General features: G+C 45.4%; 3 protein-coding genes across 3 annotated transcripts in view; 1 reads left to right on the forward strand and 2 right to left on the reverse strand.

The window, feature by feature from the left end:
• Nucleotides 1-3,297: 3,297 nt before the first annotated feature.
• On the reverse strand, nucleotides 3,298-6,849 carry LOC131287056 (FHF complex subunit HOOK interacting protein 2A-like). The gene is made up of 6 exons (XM_058316071.1): nucleotides 6,718-6,849; nucleotides 5,508-6,365; nucleotides 4,992-5,445; nucleotides 4,803-4,927; nucleotides 4,531-4,736; nucleotides 3,298-4,458 (listed from the first exon to the last, which is right to left on the reverse strand). Exons 1-6 carry the CDS (start codon nucleotides 6,796-6,798, stop codon nucleotides 3,618-3,620), a joined length of 2,565 nt encoding a protein of 854 aa, XP_058172054.1. The 5' UTR covers nucleotides 6,799-6,849; the 3' UTR covers nucleotides 3,298-3,617.
• A 999-nt stretch (nucleotides 6,850-7,848) lies between these two features.
• On the forward strand, nucleotides 7,849-8,525 carry LOC131287246 (protein KRTCAP2 homolog). Its single transcript, XM_058316279.1, has 3 exons — nucleotides 7,849-7,998; nucleotides 8,065-8,195; nucleotides 8,272-8,525. Exons 1-3 carry the CDS (start codon nucleotides 7,906-7,908, stop codon nucleotides 8,378-8,380), a joined length of 333 nt encoding a protein of 110 aa, XP_058172262.1. The 5' UTR covers nucleotides 7,849-7,905; the 3' UTR covers nucleotides 8,381-8,525.
• A 3,400-nt stretch (nucleotides 8,526-11,925) lies between these two features.
• The window catches only part of LOC131288158 (uncharacterized), a 57,183-nt gene continuing 42,318 nt past the window's right edge, over nucleotides 11,926-26,790 (reverse strand). Inside the window, exons 5-11 of the mRNA XM_058317271.1 lie at nucleotides 22,539-22,655; nucleotides 22,007-22,138; nucleotides 20,283-20,542; nucleotides 18,410-18,554; nucleotides 18,188-18,337; nucleotides 15,485-15,662; nucleotides 11,926-15,404 (exon numbers count right to left, since the gene is read on the reverse strand). Coding sequence (XP_058173254.1) covers nucleotides 11,926-15,404; nucleotides 15,485-15,662; nucleotides 18,188-18,337; nucleotides 18,410-18,554; nucleotides 20,283-20,542; nucleotides 22,007-22,138; nucleotides 22,539-22,655 — 4,461 coding nt within the window. The remainder of the gene's footprint in view (nucleotides 15,405-15,484; nucleotides 15,663-18,187; nucleotides 18,338-18,409; nucleotides 18,555-20,282; nucleotides 20,543-22,006; nucleotides 22,139-22,538; nucleotides 22,656-26,790) is intronic.

The following is a 26,790-nucleotide window of genomic DNA, read 5'->3' on the forward strand; positions in this document are numbered from 1 at the left end:
AGGGCACCGTTCGGCGTTGTGTGACCAAATATTCATGTTTAAATGAAGGGATGAAAAATCAAACAAAAAAAGCAAGAAATGCATCACGGTTTACTGTCGGTAATTATTCCATAAATTTTCAATCAATCCAACAAATTCCAAAATGCCGGGGACATCAAACGGAAGTGTACAATAAGTCAGGTATCGTCTTATCAACCCACTCTGATTACCCTCAATCGGGTTCGAGTGTCACAAGAGACACCGGTGCAGTTTACAAGGCAACACAAAGTATCGATTATCAACATTTAAAAACATCATCATTATCAACATCATCGTCGACATTCCAGCAAAACACCGCGATGGCAAACTTTGTTATCGACAACCGATCAGTTCGGGACAGAAATCAACTGATTGAAGTAGATTGTCGCAACATCTAATCGGTGTAATGATGCGTTTTCCAACACACACCTCATGCTTTTGAATGGTCTCGATTGTGTCAATAAAAGTGTTTTGATTGAGCGCGGTCCCCCTTTTCGAATCAGTTTGTTAAATGTTTAAATAGAACGATAGGAATCAGGTGATCGCCATCCGGTTGCATAATACCGCGCGATATGTTGTCCCAAGGCATTTGGGGATTCCTTCACATTTTACCATGATCTACGACAATTTGCCGTGTCTGTCTGTTGAAGCACTCAACCTCTGTTAGAGGGAGGAGAGGCGCGCCCTGTTCTGTTGACGATGGCAATTGAATCTAATTTTACGAGTTTCCCCTGTTCTGTTCTTCAAGCCACCACCCAAAGTGCAGCTTAAATTAGATAAAGACTCCGGTACCACGGTGTCACCGAGCGACTCTGCATTTTCTTCCCGATTTCAAGGCCCAACCGTGAACTCCTCGATGCCGACGGGCCCAAAAGGCGTTGGCCGAGGAGGTAAATCTAAAACGCATTTCGTGCGACATCCAACGGCTCGTCTTCTTTGGGGTGAGGGAGGCGTGGATAAATGTTCTCGAGCAGTGTTACCCACCGGACGGCGCCGGTCGGAAAAGCCGTGAAAATCCTAAAAATAAAACAATTCGTTCAATACAGAGTCCGTTGATTTGGGCTTGTTCAAGTGTGTGTGTAGCTGTCGTCAGATGATTGGAATCGGATTGTGGACGAACGATGAAAAATCCATGGGATAAGGCAAATGCTTTACAGGATCTCCAAGCATTAATCCATCGGGATTTGGCTGGCCAGATGGAATAAACACACGCACCAAGTACATTTGATTTTTTTCAAACAGCTGAAACAATCACGGTGCGATACATATCAACAAGAGTCAGTTTCCACCCACTCCAACTTCAATTCCTAGGAGGGATTTTTCAAAGTTTCAAATTTCAACACGGAATGACCTCTGGGAAGCTCAAGATGTTTTCCATTTGCCCATCCATTTAATCGACGTTTTTCCTCCCATCTTTCATATAGTTTGTGTTTGTTGATCAGCGTTTCCCTTCTTATGATTTTTTCAATCATCATCGTTCCTGTAGCACTATTTTTAATACATTTTCACCCCAACACCCTTGAGGGGGTGTGTTACTCGTAATTTTTAATTCTAACACTTTCACTCCGACTGGCCGCTCGTTCTATTTCAATGTTCGCTTGCACTAGTAGTGTTCGTGCAAAACTTGTCTGTTGATTAAAGAGTTACGACGAGGGGTAGAACATTTCATCACGCAGCTACCGGCCACAGGACAAGCGGTATGATAAGCGAACCGTTGAAAAACGTCGAAGTGGGGTTGAAGAGCCATGTGCACGCTAGAAGAGGGTGTGCGATTTATGCAGAGGGTGAACAGTAAATTCATCATGAGGGAAAAAATTGCTTGCATCGATGATGGTTGTTGTTTTTCCTTCCACACACACACGCACGCACACATACACACAAGCGTGAAAACCCGCGACACTCACGCGTAACAGCGCGCGCACGACATACGCAAGCGTCTCCATCATCGCACATGGTGGCGGAGGGCTGCGTCGGAAAATCATGCGACCGTAGCGAGACGCACCAGGGAAACACGGGAACAACAGTACGAAGGGTAAACAACGGCCGCAGATTAATAAAAAAAAACACACACACACACATCCGCACACTCACAGACACACAAAATCTGTGGCCACAGTTCGAACGGGATTCATCGCCGCAATCCCCGAAAGCCACCAAGAAACCGGAGGAACCCTTCGACGGGTGGGGCGAATTTTCACCCAATATCCGACCGTTCTTCCGAACGGGCTTGAAACACCGCTTCCACCCGACGTGCCATTTTGCACGCTTTCGGATGTGGCACACTTTTCTTTCCGTTAGCTCGGCTTCGGTCGCGGTCCGCGGTTCGTTCACTATCCGCCAGTTTCCGCGCTGGGTGGTATACGAAATACGATGGTGAAAATCCCCCTTCACAAACGGAGGGAAAAGCACATCATCGGCGGTGGAAATTATAACCACAGGAAACGTGGGAAGAAACGTACACTGCTGTGTGTGTATTGCGGTAGAAGTGTGAAAGCTTCTTCTCGCTAGAGAAAACACGTCCACTTGCGACGGAGGAAAGTAACGGACTGAACCTGGAACGGCGAGTTGATCTGGCATGAGTGCCACTTGGCCAAGCGGGCCCCGCCGCGACAGGTGCGATGGGTGGCCTGAGTGGCCCGCGGATGAGGCATGCGCATCCCGCGACTTCGTTCGTGATGCTGTTATACCACGGTACGAAAACTAGTCGGTACTCATTTCCGTGACTGTTGCTCGTTTGTTATTGTTTCTGTTGGAAAATTCGGAACAGAAAAAGTAGTAAAAGGTAATGATGTAAAAAAATCAAAATAATGTTTAAGAAAGAAATAACACATTTTATGTAAACGAACCAAATTAAAGTTGTCTAACTGAAACAATAGACACAAAAAAGATAAATCCTTCGGTTTTAACATAGGACTGTTTGAACATAGATATGATTGTTCATCAACTTATTAAAAATGGTGCATAAGGTAATACAAGTGATATAATCAAAACCAAAATATAATTAGAAAGACAAGAAATCATTTACGTGAGCGCACAAAATTACATTTGTTTAACTGAACGAAAAAAAGGACATAGGCAACAACTTAACGACTGTTTGAATTAAGATACGATTTTTAGCAACACATGCTTATTTCGAATAAACCATGCATGGTGAAACGCCAGAATCAAAAACACGTGATGGAAGAAACGGTTCTGTCTCTTATCGGTTCCAATTGTATTTTTTTTCTTTTCCCTTCATTTTGGCGACTAGATAGAATACAAATTTGATAAACAACCACATGGTACCCGCTCCCACATACTTTTATAGCTATCGGTCCTCGAAACGTCGAAGATTGCGCTACTTAATTTAATTGGTTTTGGACGACCTGGGGAAAAAAAGAGAACAGCGAACGCTTACATTGATTAAGCACTGGGAAGAGATCTTCTGGAGAGGGTCGGCCGATCGGAGCTTGCACAGTTCGTTAAAACTACATTCGTTGAACTACGGGAGAAAGGTTAAACTTGTGGAACGTTTTAAGTCTAGCTTGTAACTCATAAATCCTCATTTTTCTCACATTGCACTAGCGTAATGCGAACTAATGTATCTTGTTTGTCTTTACTTAGGCTGCACCGACGAACACACCGGTCGGCGTTCGCTCCGTGGCGTGGTGGTACTTTACGAAGGCAATTGCTGCAAGCTCTTTGCAAAACTCCTCCAGCACGACGATCGACTCGAACAGTGGGTCGTTGATTTCGTCCTCCTCTTCAGTGGAATGGCTCGCGCCCGCACCACTTTCGGCCAGCTCCCCGCCCTCGCAGTCCTTGTGGTAGAGCGGCGGATTCGAAAGCAACCGCCTACCAGTGTCTTTGATCTTCTCCTGGAAGTTTTCCACCCGCGGAATCTCCGACAGAAGCTGCCGGGCGAGAAATTGCATCACAGACCAGAGCGTGGTAGCACCGGTCGCCACCGGTATCTCGGGGTTCAGCAGAATCTCGTGCAGGTAGGGATGGGGAAATAGGGCCAGCTTGGAGAGGATCGCTATGACGGCCAGGTTCAGCTCGTAAGGTTGTGTGTTCATTTGTTTAACGTGCGAAAACAGCAACTTCAGCAGTGGGCCCTCGTAGAAGCTCTCCTCCGAGATGCCACTGTCGCCGCAGGTCCGCAAATCGTCGCCACCGTCGCGCTCGGAGTCGGTGTATCGGGTGCGTGGTTTTTTCGGCAGTTTAACCGGAGCCAACGGAACGACCGTCATCGTGCCGATGTGTGCGGGCGGTTCGACGGAACTGCCAGCAAGCGGAGACGTTTCTCCACTGTCCGGCCAGACGGCCTCGACAGGCCAGTTGAAACCGTGCGTCTTGCTGATCCACGTTTGGTAGTGGCGGTGGGCATCCTGCATGTACTCCTCGTAGCAAATGCCTCCGGCGTCGTTGATAATTTGACGCGGCAAAAGCAACAAGAAGCTGTAGAATAATTGAACATTTGCAATGAAAAACATATCTTCTCCTCCTACCGGAACAGTTGTGTACACTCACTGATTGATTACCCGCAGGATGTTACTCGGTGCCAGGGTACGCGACTTGATCGGATCTTCAGCGCTACCCCTTCGTCGCTCGCGGTTATCCTCTTCGTCCGACCACGATTGTATGGTTTGCGCAGTTGCATCATAGTAGCCTCGGTTGTTGATGTAAAAGAACAGCATGCCATGAAGAATCTTTTCATGAGGGTTGTCCAAAAGCGACTAAAACAAAGATTAACAGTTTCAATTTTAACCATGTCGTATTGTGCTTTGAACCATCCATCTTACCTCAACAAACTGCAACGTGGGTAGAAGTATGTCCGTGTTTTCGTGGGCGTTCTCGATCAAAATCGTAAGCAAACAGTTGTTAACATCCATCAGCTCATCCTCTCCGATAAGCCAATTCGCAATTTCTGTTCATAAAAACCAAAGATGTGTATAAATATTTCAATGGATGTGTCGGGAAAAATTAATTACCATCCAAAAGGGCCCTCGATTGTGTTTTCTTAATAATCTTCGCAGTCAGGACCAGCATGAACGGCGCAAAACATCCCAGCAGGGCCTGCTCAACGTAATTGATCAGCATTTCCTCGCGAATGCGCGGACCCAACTCCGGTACTATCAGCGGACACTCCTTCATGAGGCAATCGCAATAGTCCAACCAGCACAGGAAAGCCGTCAGCTGATAGCGGCCAATGTAGTGCGGCTGTTCGGGATCACGCGGAAACAGACCCCATGTGACGTTAGCATCCTCGATGTCGCCGGTGTCCATATCCTCCGGGATTTGCTGGCAGTTGGCCGCGAGTCGTGAGGCCATCATGGTGGAAAACCGACCGATGGTGTTGCGTATGGCTTTGCACGACTTTTGCAGCGTAGCTAGTGAGCCCAAAATGAGGACACCCTCACAGGCCCGCACGACTATTGTGCTATCCTGGAATGGATCAGTGGAATGTTAGCAAAAGAGCAACATTGCTTTTACGAGCGTTTACTTACGGCACTGTCCAAATAACTAACGATGGCATCGAAGAGGATAAAATGATCTTCATCATCGCAATCACAGCGTTCAACCTTTCCCTGTCGCTCCACATCGGTATCGTTCACCGCGCGTTGCTCGTCTACTCCCCCCTTACTGGCCGCCACCGTTCCTCCACTGTCTTCCGTTACCAGCGAAATCCGTCGAGAATCGTAATCAATCTTGGTGCTCATAAATAGTGGATTGTTCACCGGAGGCTTCGCCACCCCTAGCCCTTTCCAGTTCGATAACATTTGTGCGGAATGGTGGTGTGACTTTAGGAACAGATTGACCAGTATGGAATCCTTGCGTACGAGCCCGGCCACCGTTTCAAGAAAAAGTATCTCCTCGCGCTCGTACGGTGACGCCAAGGTGCCGTTGCATAGTTCGACCAACCGTTGCACGGGTTGGAAAATGCTAGCGTGCCCCAACGGTGGACACTTTAGGCAGGACAGGAATCGTCGAATCCAGTTCAGTATGATAAAGCGCGCCCCGGGTGGTGTGTCGTTCACGGCAAACTCGACCAGTACGTCGAGGGGTCGGTTATTGAGGACGAACTCCATGCACTCTGCCTTCGATGGTAGCATTTCGGTGGCCTTTGCTGGCGTTTCTGTGCTGCTCGATGGAGCGTCACACGTATCATTGGTGTCTGTTTTCGCGTACGCTTCCAGTTGCTGCTGCTCCTCGCGTATCAATATCGCTAGCATTTGGTCAAGGTGTGTTGGAATGTTGGTATCGTTGATGTGGATTTTTGGTAGGGTTTTGTCGGCGATGTAGAAGTTTTTGATCAATCGGTAGTGATAGTCAAAGTCCTGCAACGCTGTTGGAGGGGGAGCAAGCTGGAAAAGCAATCAGATTTATGAAACTTTCACAAAAAACTAGTACTTTTACATGTGTGTAAAGAAAGGTCCAGAATCCTATTCCACTACGCCAATCTGATCTTATCATGATTATCGAAACACAAACTATCAAGATTATGGAAATAACACTCGCCCAGAAACATGTTTTTAACAATAAAAAACAAAATTATATAAGTTCTTAAAGGCACAGTTGTTTTAACTTCACACAAAACAATAATCAAAGATGATAGAAATGGACCATTCTTAATTTTCATCGTGCCTTAAATATTAGTCTTGAATTTCGGGTTGAACACCAAATAAGGGTATTTCAATATATGGTCTTGTAACTTACCACATCGGCCGCCGTTTGCAGGACCTCTGATAGTTTGCCAAACATTTTATCGATTTCGCTCAGCTTCCGGCAAAGGAACATCAACTTGTAAATTTTGCGTCGTACAGCTTCCGAGGCGGAAAAGGTTGGTAGCTTAGGTGCACATACTTGATAATGCACGGTACTAATTTTTTCGCCTTGTTGGCTTAGAATCGCTTAGAACTGATAATGCCACCGATTAATTTTACACCTGTTCTATTGATGTGTTTTGTTGTTTTCGTGTGATTTTTTTTCTGCGCTGAACTGACGTTTGACGTTCGCGCACAACATCAATGAAAGAAGGAGGTCGTGTAAGCTTTTTTCTGAACCGCCATTGTTTTGACAGTTAGTTTTAAATTTATTTACCAACATACTTGCACTATAAGAAAAATCTTCGGAATAGTCTCTTAAACGATAAAGGATTCGCAAAATGTTGGATCATATTGTTATAGTCTCTATAGTCGGATATCTTTGTGATGCAAATGCTCTCGTGGACATATCCCGAACAGTCGAAAGTGTTTCTACGTGCTAAGTCATTGGACACGAATTCTGTTCGTTTTTATGATATGGACGAAATCGAGTGCGATGGAATTTCTCACGGGCACCAAAAGTTGTGTAAGTAATTCTCGAAAATATTCCCACGATTTCTGATTCATTGCATGATATCCTGCAACCTCTCTTCATACCGAGGCTGGTTTCCGCAAATCGATGAACCGATCCTCTTCGTCGAATATTTTGGAAAATAATCTATCAATCCTTATGTTATGTGGTTTATAAATTGAATAATTAGAAAGATAACTAAATCTAGTAGTTTTTGTTGAGTTAATTTCTCAATTTTCTGAGGTTTTGCTTTGTGAAATTTACAAAATTTTCGTCGATGGGTGAAATTAGCCCTCATTTTAGTTGTTGACAGTTTCGTCGTTTATATGGCAGGATTGGATGATTACGATTCCACGTCGTTGTTTACATTTTCTCGTCTCTGAAACCGGTGTTTGTTGAGTTTTGTGTGATAAATATACAAAATAATGGGTATTGTAGCGAACCAATAGAAACTTTATAATGTGATACATGTTTATTACGGAACATCTCACGCTTTTCCCATTTCCAGCTGTACCAACCACGGTATCACTAGCACTGGCGTCGGTATCAGCGGTGCTGATCTTTTCCGGCATGCAAATGTACCGCCCTTTGCTGTCGTCCTCACAAATGGCCACTATATTCGGTGGTTTCCTGGGGTCATGGTTGTTCATCCTCTCACTGACCGTAAGTATCAGTTGTCTATGGCAAGCCACAACCGTGAACAAATGTAGAAATGTATCTTCCTTGTAGGCGGTGTCTAACCTGGAGGCGGTTGTTCTTGGCAATGGATTCCAAGCGAAATTCTTTCCGGAAGTGCTATTCTGTTTAGTCGGTGCTCTATTTGCCTGTGGAATGGTACACCGTGTGTGTGTAACCTCCTGGTAAGTCCATTTCTAGTTAATGTTGTTGAAGGTTTAAGCAAACGTTCACTAAGGTAATCTAATGTTTTTTTTGCAGTATTCTTTTCTCAATCGCTGCCCTGTTTTACATCAATAAGATATCCCAGAAGGTGCACAACGTAACGGTACAAGTGGACAATTATGCCGGTAAGAAGAAGAAGAAATAGACTTGCAGACATCGTGTGCAACACATCGAGAGTGGAATCAAGTGGGTTATTTCCATCACTTAAGTGTAAGCCGTAATTTTAATGCTACCCCAACAGTCTACAACACTGCAAGATATGTACTAATAAATTAACACTCTTATATGCTCCTTAATTTGTTTTGCAATATAATTTAAAATTATTATCGAAAGCAAAGAAATCCGGGAGCAGAGAAGTGTGTAATAACGAACACTTAACAAGATTTCGGATATACATTTTGACGAATTTACAACTGTGAACAAAGAGAAGTGTGTTTTAAATATGTTAACTAATTTTATTAGTTAATTATCTAATGGTGGTTGCTTATGTTTATTCTGCTTCCATTTCGATCTACTTTCTTGTCTGGTTTTGGTCGATTCAGGATAAGAATCCGTTCTACGCGTAGGAATCTCCTTTAACACATTCCTCCAACTGTAAATCCATTCTTGTATTCCGTATTGTTGCTAATGTTAGAATGTTTATTAGGTTCTATCAGTTTTTAGTATCCTGTGAAGATTTACGATTTTTTTTCACTTTCAAATAAACACGAAAACTACTGACTCGAGTTTGCAACGTGTTCTTTTGATGTTTCAAACCGATTTCCCTTTATTCTGTTACTCTGGCCCATGGGTTTTGTGTTTCTTTCCCTCAAAAGCGCAGTTTTCAAGGGGATTTAAAAAAAAATTAATAAGATAGTTAGGTTTCATATTCTTGATGAAAATAAGGTAGCAGGAGTTCAACTGTTCGTTTTATTAGGATATGTTCCGCGCGGATTTGGAATGGCATCAGAGTCGATTTACAATGGAAAGGATAAAGTAAACGGCTGTACCTTAGACTTTCGTAGAAAAAACTGACCCCTTGATGATGTTTTAAATATGCTGTGCGTTTCTTTTTCGTAACGAATAAAACTACTATTACTCTATTTTGAACAAAGCTGCGAATAAAGTTTACACGATATAGAAAACCATTTTTTATACATTAAACAACACCTGTTTGGCTGGATCTGACTAGCTGTTATGATAAAAATGAAAATTGTATAACAAGTACTACCCTTCACGGAGGTTGGAATTTGTATGTTTTGTTAAAGCTCCAGCAGCCAAATATGCGAGACTGTGGAGTTTGGTGTATTGCCTTTTAGTGAATCGGAATAAAAAGTCAAACTAAAAGCGGGTTTATTGCCGTTCTTCCCATTAGGCTTTTTCACCGTTCCGTTCCACATTTGGAAACAAAAGGTTATTGTTGTTTGCATGTTTCCTTTTTGCGATATGCTCTGAACTTACTGTTTGATATTGTTATTCATTTGTAACATTTTAGATATGGTAAATTTTCGCCTCTTTTTCATTTGCACATTTGTTTTAGTTCGTTCAAATTTCTTCCTCATATTTCCATTTTACTTTCCTTACTCTAACTTGTTGCAAAACCCTTATTATTCAAAGCAACGAATAAAGGGTTTCTTTGTCCTTAACTTAAGGGTGTTATAAGCAGATAGATAAAATCAACAATTAAAATATTTGTAATAAACATTAAAAACACATTTTTAAAACAACGATGGCTTTGCATAAGCGTTTGTAACAGAATATATTTTATACGCACATATAATCTGTGAAAGATGAGTCTTCACGCGCGTGTGATGCTTTTGACCAATTCCCTATCCGGCGTTATGAATAATAGGGTTTAATAAAAAAAAGAAGGTCACACAAAAATGGGACATGGTATGATCATTTTTGACGGGCTTTAAGAGGATTGCGTCTGATGTAGCATAAAAGCAATTGCAAACCGGACTCAGTCCATCTCCCACGATTGCTTTGATGCTCGTACTCACTGGTGTGCCTTGTGAAAATGGTTTGAAATGTAACTGTTTTTTTATTTCAAACTTTTTTATCATCTCTATTCTACTGTAATACAGTCGTGACTTTAAATGTTTGACTACCGATTCACATTGTCCCATGGTCTATCGTTTGGTTTGCGACAATCTCGTGCATATTGTCGTTTCATATAAGTGACACAAACTCCTTCGTCGTTTTATGTGTTCTGGGGAAAGCTCCCCAAACAACGAGTCGCATGCGGTTTGCTATCACAAGAAGAAACAACAATATCATCATATGTAGGTTTAGTTTTAGCTGATTATGATCCTTTTTTCTCTACTGATCGCCACATCTCTAGGACTTCCCCAATGGCAATTTAGATAGATGTTTTGTCAATCATATTCGCTTGGAAGCATCTTCGAATTTGAGTCATTTGCTTCGTACTCGATCCCGAGGTTCCTGGCACCACCGGTCAACCCGAATGGCATCCGTTGCAGCGCGATTATTATCAGCGTATATTTTTGTTTTTACTGCTACTAGACCATTACCTAATTCTCAACATTTAACACTAACACAGAACGAGTAGGGGCCCGCCTCTGCAGGCCATCATTCAAATCCATTTTCAACTAACACTCAACTTCCCTTCTCTATGTCGCTCTTATGTGTCCTTTACAAACCGACCTTCAGTGAGCCGAAGATCTCGTCCCGTTGTCCCACCGCTGTTCGTTCATGGCAATTGCTACTTGTATTTACAGTCCTTCATGTGAGTTCAGCTATCAGGGATTTTAGAAAGATTCAATTTTGAGTCACAATTTGCATGAAGTTTTAAGTATTTTAGGGTGCTTTTTTAAGCAGAGAGTTCCAAATTGAGTTATTATCCCTCCACGTGTTGAGTATTTGAAACGCATTTAGTGCCTCGCTCGAAGCGTAATCTCAATGTTTCCTTATGTTCCTTGTTGGTTGAGAATTAGGCGAAAACACATAACACAATAAAATAATCCAATAAGTAGAGTAAGACATTTTCGATTGACTCTGTCGAGTTATCCGAAAAGGAAACACGAGAAAAAAGAGCGTTTGTCTAACCATCTCATCTGTTTGCATCAAAACAAATTAAACATATTAAAAGTCTCTTCCTTTCCGATGCTGAATTTTAGTTTTAGTGTTACCCAAACCTTCTGCCGAGGGGAAACAAGTTAATTGGGGGCATAAATTACTCGACGTTATTATTGTTAGCTTACACGGCATGATCTATCAACCTATCCCGAAGTATAAGTGGCCACCAGGTTTGCCTTGTGATAACATATTCTGCCCGTGGGAAATTATCAACGTCATTATCAAATGCTAGAAAATATGCACGTGTACGATATGCGAGTTCTAGATATGTAGATTGTGAAAATGATAGGACCATGATATGGGAAGCTAGAAAAAAACCCCTGATACGTTACGGTTCATCACCTGGGTGGCCACTCCACTGCGGGTAGGTGTGCGTGTCTGCGTGTGTGGATGCTTGATTGGAGTTCATAATTTATCTATCATTCATCTTATCGACTACATTAACAACCTTCTTGTTTTCTGTGGGCTTTTTCGAGGACTTAACACGCCGGCATACCCACGCTCGTAATGAGAAACCTTTATATCCGTTGGTGATGAAACAGCTTTCATCCGAGAGGAGCCTTAGTCCTATGCGATCCCATCGCCCTGCTGCTGGCTCCCCGGTGGTTCCTGCTAGGGTGAAAAGACACGCAAACTTCGCAGCAGGGTCGCGAGCACGTTCGCTAAACACTCGGCGTTGAGGGCGAGCTGACCGGCACCGGCCGGGCCTACCCGCACGCAGGCCAACTCCCGGAAGCTGGAGGCCACATCGTGGATCTTCAGCACGATGTTGCGCGTCTGCAGCGGGGCCGAAGTGTACCTCGTGAGATCCTGCGCCAGCTCGGTGATGCGTCGCAGCGCCGACAGACACGCGGTCAGATGCTCGGGCAGGTTGGTGAGGTTCGCGTCGGACATCGAGACCACCAGGTGCTTGGAGGCGGTAACGAGCTGGAGCGACTGGTCGGTCAGCTCGTCCTTGGCCGCCTGGAAGCGATCTTCGTCGATCGATGTGCCACCACCGGCCGTTTGGGCCGCGGAACAGAGGGCCGCCACTTGGTCGAGCTTCACCAGCAGTCCAGCCATGGCCACGTCCGTTTTTGCCATCAGTGTGTCCACGTTCAGTACGTGTCCGTTCTTGTTGGAAAGGATTGGGCTGCCCGGGTTGCTGAAGGTAACGTTACCGGTGGGCAGTGATGGTCCAGTGGCTGTCGGGAGGGACGTCTTGCGGGACATTTGTGGGGAACAGAGGAGCGTCAGCTGTGCCCTACTGTCCGCCGGAGGGTTCTTCAGGCAGACCGGCGGGCAGTCGCTGTGTGACCGATGGTGACCGTTCGGGGGTTGCGGTTGTAGCTGATGCTTGTTGTCCTGTTGCATCGTCGTCACCGATGCTGCAGCCGGTTGTCCCGGGGTCATCTGTATCGTCTGCCCTGCGCCGAGCTCGTCCCGGTGATGGTTGAAGGCCCGTTCGATCTCCCTGTAACAGTTCGGATTGCGGTGAAAGTGGGGCGAACCTATGCCGGCCGTCCGTACCGGAGAGGAGTTGGCCGAAAGGGATACACCAGCCACGGCCGAGGGGTGATGTGGATGGTGCTGGAGATGATGCGGAAGATGCGGAGGTGGAGTTGAGTGCGCCGGATGGTGCTGATAGTGCTGGAGATGCTGGAGATGCTGTTGCTGGAGGTGGTTGAATGTGGCGTGCGGGTTCTTTAGAATCGGAACCGGACTGCGCAGGATACAGGGCTTCAGTGGGACCGGAGGTAGTGGCGGTTTCTTCGGCAGCTGTGTCGCCAGTATGACCGACGGGGGTGTGGGGGACTGCTCGAAGCGGGGCGGTAATGAGGGTGGGTCCATCTCGTAGTAATTCCCGGTGGTGCCGGTGATGCCGTTCATCCGCGCATAGTAAGGTGGAGAGCGTACGGGTGAACCAAGGCGAAGCTGAAGTTCCGCACTCTTTGGGGGTCGCTGGGGAGGGCTGGGCTGATTGGCCGCGGTGTGTGGGCAGGGTTTCGGTGGGAGTGCTAGGTTCGGTGGGTCGCTACTCTTCTGTTGCTCTGACTCTGCGTCGCCATTCTGTTTGTCTTTGGACTTGGATTTGGCGCAACAGGAAAACGGACCTTTACGATCAACGGTCGGGTACTCGATTACGTGACCGTTCGAGGGTGCCCCGCCGTTGGCAACGGGCGTCCCATTCGTATCGTTCGTTGACTTTCCCCCCGACACCGTGGTTGTCACCGCAGCCGCACTTGCGGCCTCACTGTTGCTGTAAAGGTCATACTCGTTGGAGTGGCTTCCATTACCACCGTTCGGTTGACGCAACTCCGGTGGATAGTACACCTCGAACCGACTCGGATCGTACGCGTACTTTGCAAGCAGCACACTGGAGATGGCACCGTTTGCCACCACGGGTAGCGTGCTGGGATCGGCATTGGTTCCGTTGACCGTCCGCGGTTTCGGAATCGGTCCACCGTCAACCGCGTAGTTCAAGTTCTTAAGCGTGTTAATGTTGTTGTTCTGACTGACACTACTCCCGAGATGGTTCTGAACCGGTGCAACCGTCGCGATTGCTCGATTCACCGGGGGATTCTGGGGTTCGGGAATGTCGGTGTTGGTGGTGGTGGCTGTGGGTTTGCTACCATCGGTACGATCACCGAGCCCGGGCGGTGGAGGAATAATGTATGAAAGGATCTCCTCCGGGGTTAGCTCGACGGCTGGGGTAATCTTCTGGGTCGGGGGTTCTATCGTTACCTGCTTGAGAAACTCCTCGAGATCACCCGTACCGGACACGGCGTTTGTTGCTACCATCGGACCGCTCGGTTTTCCCGCTCGATCATCAAACCCGCTCGGTGGGACACTAAGCACGTGCAGGTTGTCCAGTTCGTCCGGTGTTTGGGGCGGTGGAATCGAGCGGAGATCGATAATGTCCGGATCGGTTTCGATGAGCGAATCGTCCCCGAGCAGCTCGTAGCCGTACAGGTCACCCAGCTTCTTTGCGGCAAGATCTGTACCATCTGTGCCTAACTCGGACGCACTACTGGCTTCCTTCAGCTGGCGAAGGTAGTCCTTCAGGTTCATATCGCGCCCATCGGTCGCACCGTCCGGACTGTGGAGCCCGAAGCTGGTGCGGATGGATTTATTCCTTAGGTTACCTGGGTGGCTTCCCGTCTGTGTTGAGTTCTGCATTTGCTGCTGTTGCTGCTGCAGCGACTGGTTAACGTTCTGCGTCTTATGAATCGGCGAACTGTTCGGGGTGTACAGGGACTCGGAGTCACTCTCGCTTTGCGAAAGATCATTTCCCAACGCCTGTAGATCGCTTAGAATCTGACTCAAGCCCGAAATCTTACGCTGACTCTTGGGGGTGTTCTGAGCCGAACCGGAACCCCCGTTATCGAGCTTCCCGTTCAGCTCACTAAATGGAGCCGTGTAGATGGAACTGAGTCCCTTCGCAATGCCATCCAGCCCCTGGTTGATGGTTTCCGTCAGCAGCGTCAGCGAGTCACTGTGCTTCAGCACACCCGGCCCATCCTCGGTCGAGCTCTGCTTGCTGCTGTTCAGACTCTCGCAATCGCTCTCATCCACATCGACGGACGTTTCGCGCCAGAAGTTCAGCTTACCGCCCGGCTTCACCTCGAACTCGTGCCCATAGTCGCCGTGTTCGTTCAGGTAGCGCTCGGAGTTTTCGACGAGCTTTTGCATTTCCGCAACGCGCCGAAGTACCTCCTCGTTGCGAGCCTCCGGAACGCCACCGGGCAGCCGGCCTACGCCACCACCGACCATCGTGCCATCCTTCGACGCGCGCACATCCCTGCCCTGCTGTTGGGCCGTTTCGAAATCGTACTCCTTCAGACTGGGCCGTACGTTTCGGTTCGACATACGTGCACTGTTCGCGTTGCGGTCACATTCGTCCGAGCGGCTCGAGGAGCTGATGGACCCGGTGGCGCTGCGGAACCCGGTCGAGTGGTACGGCGGTGGCATAAGGAACGCTATGCTGTGCGTTGGCTTCTCCGTCGGTAGGTAGCTCCAGCCGTTACTGACCACCGTGTGCTGCGATAGGTACGGTGGTGCAATGTCTTCTATTTGAATATCGCGTTCTTGCTCCAGCGGCAGCTCTTTACCTATAGTGTGGACAAAAATAAAGAAATGTGGATACACTTTAATATGATCTGATACAAAAACATAACGATATGTCACTTACCGGCCATTAACCGATAGTAGCCCGCTAGTACGATGGCAAACTCCGAAGCGTCACGGTCCTCCATCGAGAAGTTGATCACCCGATCGGGAGTTATGAAGACGGTCACGGTGTTCGAGATGTCGTCATCACGCGTTACCACGACGCGAATCAACTCCTCTAGATTGCAAATTGGTTGTGGCTGTTGGAAAATACAAATTGATTTGTTTCCGAAAGGTTAATTAATCTGCACACACAGAATCGAGTGAGTCGGTCTGTATTTGTTTACAAAATAAAAGTTATTTATACTTTTCTTATCAGATGTTTACCCCTTGCTTATCGTGTGTACAAGTTTGCCTAATATAATCATCAAAAACATACGAGGCGCAATTATTGACCATTGAATTTCCAAGTCACACGAATTGGCTGATAACGTATCTCCATTCCCGGTTTGAAAAGAAAAAAAAATGCTCGATAGTTCCAGCAAGCAATGGTCTACCCGTTTTCCCCAACTCCCCAGGGAATGCCTTCCTTCCCGCACAAAACGGACGGCTGTACAGAAGCACAAAAGATAAATGAGGTGTCTGTCAGATATTTCTACCTTGGATCGTTCCGGTTCGCGGATACGCGTCCTTACACTCCAAAATGGATCGTAGTAAGAAGCGCGGCCTCAATCTTTTCTACCACTAACGGTAGCATTTTCCAGCGATCAATCACGGTTCCGTGAGCACCAGAAAGGCTCGCGAGGGCTCGGCAAAACTTTTCCAACAGCATCGGTTCCGGGTTAGGATTTATAAGTGCCACCAGATTTGTCATCGGCTTTCGGAAGAATGAGCGATCCGTTTGGGCCCTGAATTGATTTGTTCCCCTTTACAGTGTGCTCTGGACAGTGGTTGTTGGTAGTATATGAACTAGCTGGACCGAAGAATAGAACCCTAAGAGAGACAAGGACAAAAACCTCCTGTACGGCAGACATTCCTTTCTACTAACTCTTTTCACCATAATCGGGAAACTTTTCAAACTTCCAACAGGATGCGGTACTAATCGTACACACGTGCCAAAACGGAACTATACGAGTAGAGGCAAGTTTCAGCACCCGGTGTTGTATCGCTTGGAGGAGGGAAAAGTTTTCAAAACTTTTCGAAGTGAAAGTGGGGACTACTCCGAAGACGAGCGCACAAACTTTAGCATTGTTAACGTATTCATAATGGAAAACTGAAGCGGGATTTTTTGTGTGTGCCAGCTGAACTGACAAATATACGTATGTGTAGGAAGATTCACATACGAGGTGATAAGTTGTTACTACACAAGACACACGAAAGTTTGTAACCTTTTCAGAAGTGGGGGGAAATGTTGCAAAAATAACGATATGTTTCGCAACTATTTGGATTTGATCCTCTTCCATAACGTTACATTATGCTTACCACAGAGGTATGCTGAACATATCTCGGCAAAAACATGATAATTTATTTGAAATATTAAATAATTAGTAGCATCTTAAGTGATGAATTTCAAAATCGATTATAATATAGGAGCATATCGTTATTCAAGCGGGTTGTCAGAAAGGAGTTTGGAGGAGAACTTCAAACTGAAGAACGTTCCTAAAGAGACCCACAAATTCACCTGATTAGCATCACCAATCACGATCGCCGCGACCTCACCGACTGTAATTATCATCAATTTCAAGACTAATGCCTCGGCAAACAACCATTTCCCAAGCCAAACAAATGTAGCTTCCGGGATGGGTGGGGGGCAAGGGGGTGGTTGGTTATGTTCAAGGAGCCGGTTCTCGAAACAAGCTGTCCGGGAGTTTGCGTTCGTCGATCAATCCTGGTGCCATCCATTGGTGGAGGAGGTGAAAACCGGTGGAAACTTAAACAGTCGAACGGAACCGTTCGGCGTTGTGACGGAAGTAAATTTCCAAAGCGATGGCGCTCACATAAATACACACACGCACGCACGCACATACGCTTATATTCGTTCGCATAACCTACACCTCCGATGCGTAGATGATAATAAATTCTCATTAAATATTTGCCCTAGATTTTCGTTTCGTTAACGGGTCCTGTTTGGGAAGTTTCGCTGGCGCGCGCGCGCGCGCCGTTTTTCCCCAACCCCTTGGGCAAACAGTTTCCGCGTTTACCCGCACCAACTGTTGGACGCGCGGAAAGGAAAAGCGAAACCAAGATTAGGAAAATTGGAAACCGAAAGCGTACGGCTACCAGCGGAGACTTGTCCACGTTCAGGAAATGCCGCCCTGCGAATCGTGGTGCCGGTGCTTAATTACACCTCGCGGGCAAATCAGATTGAGGCCGCGTGGGTGTGGACAGGGGCAAAGTGCTTGTAGGGAGGGGTGGGGGGCCAAACTTTTTATGCGCATTTCATCGAACGCCCGGGCGTTGGGCAGTGGGATACACGGTTCAGGATAACCTGGACGAGATTTAATTTGGTATATTTATGATGAATCTTATGAACGACCAACTAAGCAGCATATTACATGTTCGGGAATCCAACGCAGGTTATGATTAAGTCCCGTTAAAATTAATGAATTTAATTGCGCCCCGTTGGAAAACTCACGTTGTAAAATTATTTTGGGTGGAGTGAGTACACTGATATTAAAACGAATTAAAAGTCACTATCCATTAATGGGATTTTTATTGCGGCAGGGGGTTTAACCTGCAGCAACCTGTTTGAATATAGATGTATAAAACCAGCTGCCAAACTTACCACCGTGTTTCGTATGCCCGCGATTTGACTGAGGCCGAACCGGGGACTCACGAGCAGCACACGTTCGACACCGTCCCGTTGGTTGGTGCTGAAGCATTTCGCTCCATAGCTCGGCAGTCCGGAAATGATGTCCAGATAGTGAATTTTGGCCTGGTTTGGAGAAAGTGGAGAGCGATACATTTGGATGCTTTTTTCCGACGCTATGATTCGGGGAGGTATTACCTGCAGCTGGGTGAGCATTTTCGTCGACGAGCCAGTCATCTGGGAGTTCAGCTTGAGGAAGTGTCCCAACAGTCGCCGCAGTTCCTTGCGTTTCATTCCTTCGATCAGCGAAGCAGGCACAAAGCGATCCAGTCCAAACTCTCGTCTGCGGTGAGGGTAGAGGGGAACGAATTGTTATACTTTGGATACACTTGAAATTGTTCCCAAAAATGTTAAGAGTTCGATAACAGTATCAGGTGTTTTTATTAAATCAATTGAAAACACCCATCTCAAAGCAGTTTCAATTGCATAATCTTTCTCAACCTAGCCTTTGGAATATTTTTTCATTGCAATAATAACGTATCCGGGAATTGAGTAGAAAACTATTTTCAACACCCCCTCGTGTGCATTTCAATGGAATACCAAGTGCCATATATTAAATCACTTCGTGGACCTCTTTTTGCAAACCAAAAACTGTAGAACAGAAACTCATTTAGCACGAACTTTTAAGTTGCCTTTTGTAGCTTTCGACAAAATTAGTTGCACTCCGAGCAACGCCGCACTTCCGAGGCCGAAGTTTTTCCAAATTCTTTCCCAGCCAAACACGCTGAACTGAACAATCAAAGTGAACCGAAAGGCGGAAGAAAACTTTTGCACCATTCTTTCATTCCGGGCCATCTTCACATTCTCTCCCCGGTGCGTTGGATGCATTTGCAAATATTTGTCCTTGTCAGCGGTGGTGGTGCATACCGCGTGCGGAAATCTGGCCGTTCGGGCGAAAAGCGAAACCTGGGAAACTTTTCCTCCAGCCACACACAGACACAAAACGCACACGCAGCAACGACATACCGCGTGCTCGATGCACAATGGGAAAAACCCCGAAAGAAACGAAAATCGGAAATTCCGGAACTCTTTTCACAAATTGAACTAATTTTGCCACCACCGAGGGCCACCGGGGGCGGTGGTAGTTGGGGAGGTTTCGGCGCATACTGGCAAGTCACTGTCCTTCCCTGCATTCCGGCGCTAACTTCCACAAACACACGCCGCGAAGTACGTGGGCCAAAGTTTTTCGGTAAGACATTTCATGATTTGTAACATTCCGAAAAAGGGGTGAAATCTTTTATCTACTTTCCGGTATGTAGAGAGGTCTGTATCTGTGTGTGTGTGTGTGCTTAGTGGTAAGTGAAAACCCGCCGTCACGGATCCGTTACTAAATGGAATATGAAAGTATGCGCCGCTCGAAAGCCGATGGCTGCTCGTTTTGATTTGGCTCAACATTCTTTAATGTCACGTACGAGTATGCAAAATCCGTTGGAAAAGTCGACAAAGTGAAATCATTCTTTATTGAAAATAATTAACTTTTCTTTCGCTGTTTTCAGGGATTGATTTGATTGAGGAAAAAGTTAGAAAAAATGTTTCTTTCGAAAGAATTTTGTTTTTGAAATTTCACAAACAAAAAAACCACTATTCTCAATAGATGTTTTTTTTTGTGCTTTTAGCCACTTAAAGCAACCGAATACTTTTAGTGGCGTTTGAGTGGGGAAAAGGGAAGAGAATGGACCGAGCCAAGAGTCTGAAGTTTTAATTGACTTAAAAAAATGAGTGCTTATGTTAAGGAACTTTTCGTTTTCTCCGCCCTCAAATTCCATTTCAATCTTGAAGCTGAATTCAGTAAAGTAATGAAACCGTCATCCTTGCGATACTTTCTTATTCGTTTCCCTTGGTACGCGCATTGTTATGACCATCGATGTTGGCGGTCAAAAGCGTCGCAAACAATAGTTCCACTTCTGGCGTTTTCCCTTTTGTTGTGAAGAGCAATTGAAATGGAACTCGTTGATAATTAACGTTAGACACCCCCCCGCGAACCCACCCAACAATGACCGACCATACTTACTCAACAGTTTTTACAGTTAATTTCGCGGGCGAAATGTTATTGGCGAGCGCATGCTGGTGCATGTGCAGAGCGGCCAGCCGCAGGGCGACCTCGGGCTGCAGCTCCGGGGCGAAGCGCTCCTGCGTGACGTCGTTGCAGCACTGCAGGAACAGATAGTCCAGCGCGTTGAGGTCCTTCTGGGCCAGGCCGGCCGCCGACACCGGCACGAACGTTACCCGAAACAAGCACCGCAGCTTGTGTGCGCCGGGCCGGGCCGCTATCTGTGATGGTGGAATGAAAAGGGCATTTAAACGAATGAAATATGGTTTTATGTAAGCGTTTAGCATGAAGCAAACACCATCATCGGGGAATGCTTCAGATTATTACTTGGCGAGTTAGCAGCCAAACACTGACTTTTTCTAGAGTTGTGTAATTCCGATTCAGATTCATGAATCTGAATGATTCTTTGCGTTTTAGATTATTATTATTATTATTTGTGATTTATTGGTCTTCAATTTAATTCATTACATAGTAAACTTTACATTTGTATTACAGGGTTCATCAATTGTTTTTCTCTGTGATTCTGATGGCTTCTTTTACCGTTAAGGCATTACTTATTGCTAGTTATCATACGCTATTACTGACATTGTTTGGTTCCCTGGAAAATTTTTCAAAAACCTCAGGCTTGAAAAAAAATTGCGTTTTAGAGATTTATGTATCTTTTAATAAGAGATTCATGAATCCGAAAGATCCATCAACTGATGAATAGTTATGAGCAAAAATGATTAGAGGGATCCCCTTTTTTTGATCGCATGATCCACATTATCTAAAGAATCATGGAGATTCGTGACAGGTCCATGAAAGATTCATGAAGATTCATTGAGGTTTCGAAACATGCATTGAGGTTTGAAGATTCGAATCCCCAGAGATTCATGGATCCATTTGAATGAATATTAGGTGAAAGATTCACGAATGAAACCAGCCAAAAGTTTCATAAGGCACAACATTAATTTTGTTCAACTTCTCTAACAGCTTTATAGCAACCGAAAACTGGTTTTAACAAATCTGTTACGTAAATGTTGTTCCTCAAATGACGTCCTGTGGCATCCGTTGCATGGATTTTACGGCAAACAAGGGCGAAAAAACAAATATTGTCGCTTCGTGGAAATGAATTTGGCTCTACTTAACGGCGGACGCCATCCAGCAGCCATTATCGTAAATCTGTACTATCGGATCGCGGAGAAGATTTAAGCTTGCAGAGATTTAAGCTGCGGGACATTGCCTCCGGGCAATCGTATGAAATGAGTTTCTAGATTTAAATTGGAACAGTCGAGTTTAACGAACCATATTTCGTGGAGAAAACAAAAAAAAAAACTGGGGTACGTTTAGAACAGTGTACATTTTAATTTAAAGTTGCAATATGTTTATACCTGTTGCAACGTACCAACACGTACACTCGAATGTATGTAAAATGGTTTATTCAAACTTCTTTTCATCCATTTGAGAGTGGTTTGACAACAATTGCAACCATCATCTCACAACCGAGTGATTGAAAACGGAGTGATTGATACCCCTGGTCGGGTATCGAATGGAACGGTTGCTTTCCTTCTGGTTTCTGCGGTTTCACCGGAGCACACGTGCCGGAAGCAAAACTACCCTTGCCTACAGAGCTCGGCAAAATCCCGGGGCCTCTGTGTGTGTGTGTGTGTGTGTGTGTGTGAGTTGTTTTTCGATGCGATACTTACCCGGGCGACCGTTTCCTGCGGATCCAGCAGCGTGAGCTTGTTGCGCTTTAAACTTTTCACGTGCTCCACCACCAGACTGAAGTGCTCACCGGCGGTTAGGCACAACTTATCGCGTAACGATGTAACAACGTTCTAGGCGGTTCCCAGCAGCATCCAGCAGCGTAGGTCGATTCCGGAAGGGTTTCCGAACGGAAAGCGAGAGTGAGAAAAGGGGAAGGAGCGGTGAGAAAAATAAATGTTTGTTGAAGGGTGATCAATTAGTTGGCGGCTTGTTTGAAAGCCCCCTTTTTATCTTCTCTTTGCTCAGATGAAGCGGGAGGGTATTTTGCTTAATGAAGGACCTCGAAGAAAGGATAGTATAAGGGGATGTGGGATGAGCGAACGAGGTGGGTATCATATTGTTAGGGGGGGGGGGGGGGTTTCTGTTAGGTACACGGTTAATATTAATAGGAAGGTTTGTTAATTTCCGGTTCGGGGAGTGGTAAGAAAATAAAAAGGAATTTGAAAGAAAATATCCGCTTCCGGTACCAACCTGCACAGTGGTGGTCGAGTCGTACTTGAACGATTTGGTTTGACCGTTCTCCAGGAACACCTTCAGCACGTTCGCCATCGGTGGCACGCACAGATCGCCAAGAGAAAAGGCAGATGGCTAAGGAGAAATAGGAAAAAAATGGTTGATAAAATAAACCAAGCAAAAAGGGCGGTGTATCCGGGTTTTTATTAATAGGTTAGGCAAACTTTGAAAACTTTAAAATCCCTCCGAGAGCCCACGGTGCCATTAATAAGCAGTTTGAAAGAAGCACGCCAGACGCCTCGTCTTTGCGCACCGAGACGATTTATTGCGAAGAGTAATGCACGAGCGCAAAGTGCAAATAATTTGCCTCCTTAAAAACGAAAACCCACGCTCTTCTGTCGGTTTCGGTGGAATCATTTTTCAGCGAGAAATTAATTAATTTCCGGATTCCGGCGGTCCCGGCGGCTGCAGGCGAGCGCATGAAAAATGCAGGCGCAAATTGTTTTGGGTTAAAAACCCCAGATAGTCGAATCGTTAAACTCCACGCCTCTAACGAACTCCACGAACACAGTGCGCCCCGGCAAACGTACACGCACACGTACCGGCCGGGAGTTTGGGCGTTGTGGTGAACCACCTCCTGACCCCCGGTACCCGGTCACCACCGGAACTCCCGGGTTCGTCGGAGAGGATTTCATCCGGCATGGATTTTGAATATGAACTACTACTCGGTCGGCTTTCTGACCATCCATTCCCGGAGACCCGGTGTTGAGGCAACGTTGATAACATTGTTTCGGTGCATTTATTTCTCACTTCCGGAACAACCTTTCCTCCACTTCCTCGGTGCGATTTACCAGCGCTCCATAGTGGTGGCGACAGGCAGTGAACGTTTTTCGGGAAAACTTTTTCACCCCCATCCCCATCCTGCAGAGCACCGGAAGCTTCCGGAGGACACCCCCACCGGAGATTTGTGTGGCGTACCGATGGCAGTGGACTAGGTAGGATAATTCTCGGGGCAGAAATTTGCCAGCTTAATTATTCAGTAACCGATCGCCGGTAGCCCAGGCGTGGTGGTCGGGATTAAACACTGCTTCTTGTCTGCGCTAGAAGGTGGAGATACGTCGTGGTCGGTTTCTTTCACTTTCTTTGCTTTACAGTCCGGTCCGGTTGTGTTTTGTTAGTGGCGTTTTAGCTGATGTTTCGTGAAAGATAAAAGTTTTTTTTTATTTTTAAATTCTTCCAATTGGAAATGACAGTTTTGTGAACTATTGATTGTTTTGTTCCGGTCCGTAAAAGAATGAAAAACACATTTGGTTTTTATTATTCTCTCCTAAAACAAAAATTTACCTCATGCTTTAAAAATCCTCTTCTGCTTTGGAAACAATTTGCTTTAATTTTTCGATGGAGGTCCTCTGTTTGTTCTACGATTTGTATTTTATTTATTCAAAATAGGTTCGTTTCGTTTAAAAACATCCATCGAAATAACACGATTATGATCATTACCGTGCCTATCAGGCACAGGACGTGCTTTGCCAGCAGTGATTGGTTAAAAATTTCCATATCGTTTGTTCGCACATCTGCAACACATCCTCCCGCCATCCTTTCCTGCTTCTACTGATCCATCTTCCTACCACCGACCGCGGAAAATGGGAATCACTTTTTGCCACGTTAAATCACGCCGTTTATTTCTCTCGGAGCCGGGCCGGGCGGCGATGATCGAGTCCACGGGGCCGGAACAATCGGAAACATGATAAGGGTTGCCGAGCAAGCTTTTCCACTGCCAACAAAGAAACACCCACCAGGCGTGAATGTGGAGGTAAAAAACCGGCCAGCACCGGAAGGCGCTGAACACACATACTGGAAATGTATCATTTTCCAAGGTCTGATGATTCTGGTTCGTTTCGCCGGTACGCTGCCGAGAGCAGGATCTGGGAATATGTAGATTTTCCCGGCAACATCTCCGCCAAGCGAATGGGCACGCATACACAAAGAAACAGCGACCGGGAGAGCGTACCCGGCATCAGCTGGGTGAAAACTTAAAGGTTAAATAAAAGATAGATCGGGTTGGGTCGAAGGGTGCCATCGGTGGCGAATGGTTTATCGAATTAAAGAGCGCAATCGAAGCGATGTAGAACCTTTTGAACCTGACAACCGTTGGTTGAAAATTTAAAATAACTCACCGATTCTTGGTGAAATTTAAGAAAAAGCCAACTTTAAATAAATTTTATTTTCTATTGGAGCTTTAGTATAGTAAGGTTAATTTTACCAACGGTGAGCATAAAGAAGGATCAGAAATAATAATTTAAGTGTTTAAGTTAATGCAAGATAACATTTTTCTTTTTATTGTCGACCTCACTCCTTTCTTTTTGGTTGGGGTTTAAGAAAATCGACAACGTGCGCGATCGCATCAACGGAAGATGTTTTCGCTAGACTCGATAAGAAAACTGATAAGAAATACAAACCGCGCAAGATGGCGTGTGGTTGTCTTCTTCAAAAAAAAAAAAAAAATCGCACGTAACATGTACACCCGGATGCGCCAACATGTCATTCGACGACAGAGGAACGCTCTTCCGGCATGTTCTCCCGAAACCCGACCGAGGGCAGACGGCATGATGTGCAAACAAGTACGTGAATCCCGATATCATGTCATATGGCGCGTACAATCCCTAGACTAAATATTTGGATTGCTGGCAACAAAGCGAAAGGTCGGAGGAGGGAACCATTTTACATGTTACCACGATATCATACTTTTCAAGGGGCCGACATGATTCTTCCGTAGGGCAGGTATTAACCCCGGTCCGTCCAGGTCGACATGCTACCGCCGACGGTTTGCAGTGCTGCAAACGGTAATACTTCTCAACTTCCAACCTTCCAACCGAATGCATGCCGATAGTAGAAAAGATTGGTTGGGGTTTCGCAGGAGACCTCCTTATCATCTCTCGGCTCGACGAAGAGCAGGCAAATGAAACGAAAAATCGAATCAACGGAAACGGGTCGTTTGTTAAGTCCGATACCGATCGGGGAATCAAATTTTCCACCTTTTTGCACGAATGATTTCGAGAGTACCTTCGGCTGTGCGGGAACCGGGGGTTTCGATTCGAGTTGACAATGTTTGCTTGAACCTTCTCTTCGCAGTGTTATGTTGCGTTTAGCTTTGGACCGTTTGGGCGTTTCCGTTCGAGGAGTTGAGAATAAATATTCAAAGACTTGTATAAACTTTTATATTCTTTTCACTGAGGTGTGAATTTTAATCGTTGCATTAAAGATATTACTGAATGTCGCAAAAGGCTGTTTAGGAGTAAAAAAAAGCATTTATCATAAGCATAAGTTTAAAAAGAAAGTGAAACATTTTATACTAAATTTGAACAAACGAAACTCTCAACATTTATTTTCTTAATAAATTCCGAAAAATTCAATATTCATTTTCCTTAGAGTGATATTTTCTTGTTCTACATTTCACTCTCTAAGGTTACATGGCTTTAGGGACGGGTTTTCCTATTCCTATTATTTTCTGTATGTTCGGCATTCTTATCAAAAGTTATTTTCCATACAATTTCTTTTGGTTTTTCCCATAAAATGTCATTCATTAAAATGATTTCTTGTAGTTTGATAAAGAAGCTTCTAACATTAAATCCATTAAAAAGTTTGAAGTACTTCTTTGGTTGATACTTTGAGCTTTTGTTTTCAAATTAACAAGAATTTCCCAAGCGTATTGCGTACAGCGTACCAAACTAAGGTCGAACGGCAAATCAAAAAGAGGAAAAATGGAAACAAATTTTCCCGCCCACACCGAGCTACCCACCACAAAGCTTACCCGGAATATTTTTGTTTCTTAAGGAAAAACAATTTGCATTCCTTAACTTGTGTTTGTTGTCGGTTTTGCGATCCTTTGAAGCAACCAGTTGGGTCGTTTTGACCAAAGTCATCAAGCTTTACGGGCCCGGAAAAGAAAGGGCAGACAAACTCTGTTCATAAAAAGTCCCAACTTAAGGTTTGTTTATTTTCCTCACAGAGCTTTCACGCAATGTGGACGACCCGTCGAATTTTTGGGATTGATGGACTACCGGGACTAGCGCACATGGAACATCATTAGCAGAGAATTTCTTGTTACCTTTAGCGGGATGGTCCCCCACTGTTACACCAGCAGGCAGTTCTTTAATCCGAATGCCAACAGTTTACGAGGGTGCGCGCGGGTTGGAAGCATTACTAAAATACCATAAATCAAATATTTTACCCCGAAATTAGGCGTTCCTTTCTGTAGATAGATTCTGCG

This window comes from Anopheles ziemanni, chromosome 3 (assembly GCF_943734765.1).
Source record: "Anopheles ziemanni chromosome 3, idAnoZiCoDA_A2_x.2, whole genome shotgun sequence".
Classification (NCBI taxonomy): Eukaryota; Metazoa; Arthropoda; class Insecta; order Diptera; family Culicidae; genus Anopheles; species Anopheles ziemanni.